Below are 6,876 nucleotides of genomic sequence, written 5' to 3' on the forward strand. Positions count from 1 at the left end.
AAGGAAATTGTTATGAGCTTTTCTAATCATTTTAAAAACTAAGAAAAGTCTAGCTAATCTCAAGCTTCTTGGATTACTGTAGCCAAATTAAAGATTTAAAATAAGTATTGCACTATTGGATTCTATTGATATATTCACCAAATGTTCAAGTGTGGAAACCTTAAGTCAACCATAATTTTATTATTGGTTTTACATCAAAACCTTGTTGTTGTTGAAAGTGTCTATTTCAATATGAGTTAAAGTCTAGTTTATTTCAAGTATTTTAAAAGACTAAAACCAACATTTTTATTTTATTGTCATTTTACAAGTATTTTTACAAAGAGATTTTCATAGAGTTATAAAATTGAACAAATCTCTACGGACTCGACCTCTTTACCACTATACACTATTTTAGTGTAAAAGATATAGGGTTATTAATTTTGATGGCCTCGACAACCACTAAATTTTGGCATCGTTGCCGGGGATTGGTTTATTTTTAATCAATTTGTTTCTCTATGCACATATCTCAACATACATGTGCTTTGATTTATAATCCGGAAATTAAAAAAGAAGCAAGGCGTTTGGCGAAGGAAAGGAGAATAGAACGTGGTCAAACTTTAATCTCTAATGGGGATCCGGAGGTTGAAATCGCTTCCTCTAGTGATATCAAACCCGATTTCCTGCCCCAACCCTCTCCGAGAAATTCCCAAAACACCACCCTTACAACAAAATCCACCCATCATAAATGAAACTCGAATGACGGATAGAGAAGAAGCACCTGAAATAACCTTAAGAAAATTTATGGAAACCGATATTACACAAACTCCAACCGGTATCAATTACCACGATTTGGAAGGAGGTATGGAATTGAAGTCAAGTTTATTTCATCACCTTCCAACTTTTTGTGGATTGGAAAATGAAGATCCACATAAGCACTTGAAGATGTTCCACATTATTTTCACTAGCATGAAGCCACAAGGGCCAACCGATGGCCAAATCAAATTAAGGGCATTCCCCTTTTCATTGAACGATAGAGCAAAATATTGGTTATTTTATGTTCCATCGGGGTCAATGAACTCATGGACAAATATTGCAAGAGATTTCCTTCATAAGTTCTATCCCACTTCAAGAGTCTAAAGTCTTAGAAATGAGATTTATGGAATCCATCAAGGTCAAAATGAGACATTCCATGATTATTGGGAGTAGTTCAAAAACTTGTGGTATAGTTGTCCAAAACACCAAATTCCAGAACAACTCTTCAGTCAACACTTTTATGAGGGATTATTACCAATGGTGAGAAGACTAGTTGATGCCTCAAGTGGTGGAGATGTCTTTAGCAAAACACCTCAACAAACAAGAGAACTCCTCAATACCATAGTTGTAAATTCCCAACACTTTGGCCCATGCCATGACATGAAGTGGGACACGGATAAAAAAGTCAACGAAGTGGTGACATCAAACCTCGAATCTCAAATTAAAGATCTAACATCAGTTGTCCAAAAGCTAGCCACGAGACAAACTCCACCAGTGATGGTTTGTGGAATATGTGCAACAATGGGACATCCTACAAATATGTGTTCCATTTTTCATGAAGATGCGGAACATGTTATTGCCATAGGAGTGTTCCCAAACTACCACAACAAACCATCCGGTTACCAAAATGCTTACAATTCATGTTGGAAGCCAGATCCCAATATGAGCTACAACCCAACACCATTGCCTCAAACTGCATTGGTTAGACCTTCTAACCCATCACAACAACCCCATTACCAAACTTCACGACTCCACTATCAACCCAAACCACACCCTTCACATCATCACAAACAACCTCCTCAATCCCAACCAAGTAGCTCCGGAATGTCTCTTGAAGACATTGTCAAATCTCTTACCACTAGTACCCAATAATTCCAAAAAGAGACAAGAACTAGTATTTCTAACCATAAAGCACAAGTAGGAGATATAGTTACATTTTTAAGAAAGTTAGAGTCTCGTGGAAAACTAACTTATCAAACCGAAAACAACCCAAATGTCAATGTAGTGACCTTGAGAATTGGTAAACAAACTGAAGAGAGTTGTTCAAAGAAGAAGTCAAGGGAAGACAAGGAAGAAATATAGATCACTCCCATTGAGGATCCTTGTCACACCCCCGATCCAGAACGACAGAAACGTCCAGGGGCGGGTGGCTTCATCTTGAAATATCATCACAATGTATATAAATAAATCGTAGACAACATCATCACCATACATTCAATAATACAACATATAGGGTTTATATCATTGTATTTGTTCACAAAAATCACATGCCAAAATATTAAGTTTATGATGGAAGCAAAAATACGACAAAAGTCCACATTTTCTTGATGACCGACCTGCTTAACGAGTCCCTGAGAATACGAGTTATTTTGAAAACATCAACATATATAATGTTGGTGAGTCCATAAGCATTTTTGTATGAAAACTTTGTATCATTTTGTAAACACCAGAAAATCCGATATTTTCTGTAAAAAGGGGTTGTAATTTTTGTTTTAAATCTTGTATTAGAGAATGTGTGTTCTTGTTTGATAATGTATAAAGAGAGTTTCCAAGAAAATCCTATATTTCCTGTATAACGAAAAAGTGTGGTCTTAACCCTAGGACCCGGGTAATTAAAATGCATAGTACGTACTTTATATCATGAAGGAGTATATGTATTTCGTAAAGTTATTTGTTTGTTATTCTCTATGTGAGTCGCTATAACCATGCTTGATATAACTGATATGTCTGTCATGACGTTCTTCAGGCGTCATGTTAGGTAAGAGAAGTCTGTGTAAGTGCAAACTTTTGTAGACCCTTGATTCATTCCATGGTTGGAGCTTTCTGTTCCTTGCCCATTTCCACCACCATTGTTTCCATTATGAATATGAGCCAACGCTGCGATGACTTCAACCGATACTGCTGCCTGGATTACAATAGAGTTTACCACCGGCGAAAGTGACGGCGATGGCGGCGACGGTGGTGGTGCAGCCGTGTTGTTATTTTTGCACACCGGTTTTAGAAGCATCTTCTATCATGGTACAGAAAGATGGTGAGTACATATAGTCTGTGGTTTCGAGTTCCTTATGGATATAGTGGTTTCGGTGTTCGGTTTAGCATATAAGGGAGTTCATACAATATCATGAAATAAGGAAAATAGAACACATAGCACATAACACATCACAAATAAAACATAGAACCATTTCATAAATTATAAGCTTCATAGTACAATACATGAAAATTCGCCTTTGAAAGGCATACAATACTTAGAGAAAATATAATCTTTCAGCATAACAGCTCTATGAGTAGTGTAATCACTTAAGCATAGAGTTAGTCCTACATACAATAGTATCTGAAAGGAGAGTCTTATCGATAGTGACGGTGATAGTCAAATGTCAAACTAACGCACCAGAAGTTTGGCTAATTCATTCGCCTCACGAGTGATCACATCTTCCTTCTGTTCTGCTCGAACGACCCTAGCTTCGGCCGCAAACAGTTGTTGCTTGAGGTTGGCTACTTCATCCTCGAGAGAGCATGTATGGTCAGTAGTGCTCTCCCACACCGTGTGTTGGTTTGGTAGGGTCTCCGATGGGTGGGGTTCACTATGGGTCTCCATAATGTCTTCTCCTTTATCTGACTCCTCGTCAGATTCGCCACCCTCATAGTCCATTTCCATATAATCTTCGGGTCTCGGTTCTGGATTTTCTTCTTGAACCATTTCTAGTTCTCCCTCAACCCATACATTGGCCACTAAGGCCTAGTAGTAGAGGTCGCCTTGTTGAATTTCATCCGTGGTGCCTTTGTAAACATGGAGGCGTGAAAACCATGTAGTAAGTGTATGTTCGAAGAGTATATGTTATCCCAAAATACTGCTATAGTATTGTAAGTGTTTATGCTTGGGTTCCTTAAAACATTTTGGATTTAGAATTGGTAAGTTTCTAGATTCATTGCCCACCACGATCACTCCCAAGCACATGTTGGTCATATTGTGAATAAATATAGTTGATCAGGCTATATTTATCCCCAATACGACTACATAACTGCCCGGGTTTAACTGCGATGTTCAATTCCTCCGAAGACTTTTATTGTTTCTTATCGTGATAGTACCCTAAAATGCACACATAGGTATGTATTTTATTTTTGTTCAGAGTATTTTAGTCCCAATGTATTTATAGTTGCGTATCTGGTATTATTAGATATGCCAGTTCAATATAAACATTGCTCTGATACCAATCTGTCACACCCCCGAACCAGAACGGCGGAAACGTCTGGGGGCGGGTGACTTCATCTTGAAATACCATCACAGTGTATCTAAATGATTCATAGACTATGAAAACATCATCACCATACATTCAATAATACAACATATAGGGTTTACATCATTGTATATGTTCACAAAAATCACATGCCAAAATATTAAGTGTATAATGGAAGCAAAAATACGGCAAAAGTCCACATGTTCTTGATGACCGACCTGCTTAACGAATCCCTGAGAATACAAATTATTTAGAAAACATCAACATATATAATGTTGGTGAGTTCATAGGCATGTTTCTATTAAAACTTTGTATCATTTTGTAAACACCAGAAAAATCCGATATTTTCTATAAAAATGGTTTGTAAGTTTTGTTTCAAATCTTGTATTAGAGCATGCGTGTTCTTGTTTGATAAAGTATAAAGAGAGTTTCCTAGAAAAACCTATATTTCCTGTATAACGAAAAAGTGTGGACTTAACCCCAAGACTCGGGTAATGAAAATGCATAGTACGTACTTTGTATCATGAAGGAGTATATGTATTCCGTAAATTTATTTGTTTGTTGTTCTCTATGTGAGTCATTATAACCATGCTCGATATGACTGATATGCCTGTGTTGGGTTTTACACAAAATAACATCATATGTGCTCATGCAAACCCTAATGCTTGGATCTAGGTTTCTCTATTGTACATTGTGACAACCCGAAACTTCTACCTGGTACATCTAGTCAGTTAATCTAAGTTAAACTCGTTTCTTTTAACTCCTAACACTGATTAAGGGTTCATTCAAGCGTTCTAAACTTGAGTACAACCAAAGTCGAGATTAGGAACGATTCAGCAAGTCATATAGTGACAAAATTGGGCCAAACACCCCTTTTGGAGGAGTGTGCGGCCACACACATGGGTGTACGACCGTACAAACCCCTCATGGCCACATACCCACCCCTATATAAAGGGTACACACCTTTCCTTTCATTCCTTTAACAACTTAGCAGCACACAACACCATTTCCCTCAAGCTTCTTCAACCACAAACCCTTCCAGGGCTTCAAAAACGTGAGTAATCCATCCCTTAGCTTGTTGTTCTTGGAGAACCATTTAATCTAAGCCTGGAATCATTGAGTCCCGTCATGATCACCATCTCTTTGAAGGAGTGCGGCTGCACACCCACATAAGGTGGCCTCACACTCCTAAAAGACCCTCCAAAGTGAGAGTTAGACTTCTATATTCAAGTTGGACATGAACCTAGCTTTGCAACACCTTACAATTAGCATTTTTTGGCATCATCATGTAGGATGTACGACCGCACACACTTGTGTATGGCCGCACACACCCTTGTGCGGTAGGACACTCCTTGTTTGTGGCAGCACACTCCCGTGTGCGACCACACACACACCCTAGGACCACAAACTCATTTCTAAGACCCTAAACTTGTACTAAAACTTAGTATGGACCTAGAACACTTCATGGATGCAAGTATTGTGACAACCCGATATTTCAACTCTTTGTAATGGCCTAATAAGTCAAGTATTGTAACCACTTTTGAGTTAAAGAAATTAACTTTGATAATATAATGTCCAAAAAGTTTCTATTTAACTGCCTACTATGTTTAATATCATTAAATCGGGATCGTACGTAAAAAGAATGCCCAAATCCGGCTTCGTATATTAAAGTTAAGATTTCTCCAAGTTCGGCTTAGCATCAGACAGCTAAAAACTCGAATCGGAGATCGAACGACTTTTGGTCGGAATGACCTAAATGAGAATCGAAGGTCTCGACAATGGTATTTCAGCGGTGAAAAGTCTGGCAAAAACCAACGTCAGATAAAGAAGTTATGAATTTTTAAAGAAATTCCTTAATCACGTCATTTTATAAATAAATAATAAAAATAATTTCGGAATTTGCCAACGGAGTCTAAATGAAAGTTGTAGAGCGTAGTCTCACCTACGCGTGGATATAAAGACCATCGAAAACGGAGTTCGTATGAAGAAGATATGATTTTTTGAAGTTTATTAAATAAATTATATATAAATTTAATTCAAAATCCGGTAATATCCGAAGGAGGAGTCAGCGTCCTCATCCGAGTTACGCGCCGCGTAACCTCGTACGGCCCGCGTATGTGAGGGCCTTGGTCTCGGTCCGTCCACGTCGCCCCTATGCGAAGCTACTGCCTTTCCGTCCCATCCGAAGCCGAGGCAGTCGAGTACTCGGTAATGCATGACGTACGAGTACGCGCTGCGTACGAGCATACGCCCCGCGTACCGAGGCGGTTCAGCCCTCTATAAATAGAAATGCGAGGGTTCCCGTGAATTTTGCTCATTCTGTCTCTATTTTCTTGCGTTTTGCTTCGTTTTCCATGCCCGCACTACCCCGAAGCTCTGGTCTTTTTGCTCCAGTCCCGATGGTCGATTTTACTCCCGTGATTCCCGAGAATCCCGAGAAAAATCCATTTCCCGAGACGAAACTCTGCCCGGTTTTCCATCTCGCTATCTTCAAACTTTCAAGTGAGTTCATACCCCTTAATTAACCCTTTTTAAATATTCTAAATGCTTTTATATGCTTTCTAAAGGGGGGAATTACAAGTAAAACACACGACTACTATCGGGTGTTATATATAAAGATTGTTATACA

General features: G+C 38.6%; 1 protein-coding gene across 1 annotated transcript; it reads left to right on the forward strand.

Moving 5' to 3' along the window:
• The first annotated feature begins 735 nt into the window (after nucleotides 1-735).
• LOC145099431 (uncharacterized) lies at nucleotides 736-1,116 on the forward strand. The gene has a single exon (XM_079037005.1). It carries the CDS (start codon nucleotides 736-738, stop codon nucleotides 1,114-1,116), a length of 381 nt encoding a protein of 126 aa, XP_078893131.1.
• The last annotated feature ends 5,760 nt before the right edge of the window (nucleotides 1,117-6,876 follow it).

The sequence above is a fragment of the Lactuca serriola genome, chromosome 4, assembly GCF_051521515.1.
Source record: "Lactuca serriola cultivar US96UC23 chromosome 4, Lser_US96UC23_V15, whole genome shotgun sequence".
In the NCBI taxonomy this organism is placed as follows: Eukaryota; Viridiplantae; Streptophyta; class Magnoliopsida; order Asterales; family Asteraceae; genus Lactuca; species Lactuca serriola.

Bases quoted from the DNA above. Each gene is read 5' to 3' on its own strand.
- LOC145099431 (XM_079037005.1), top strand. From the start codon at position 736: ATGACGGATAGAGAAGAAGCACCTGAAATAACCTTAAGAAAATTTATG.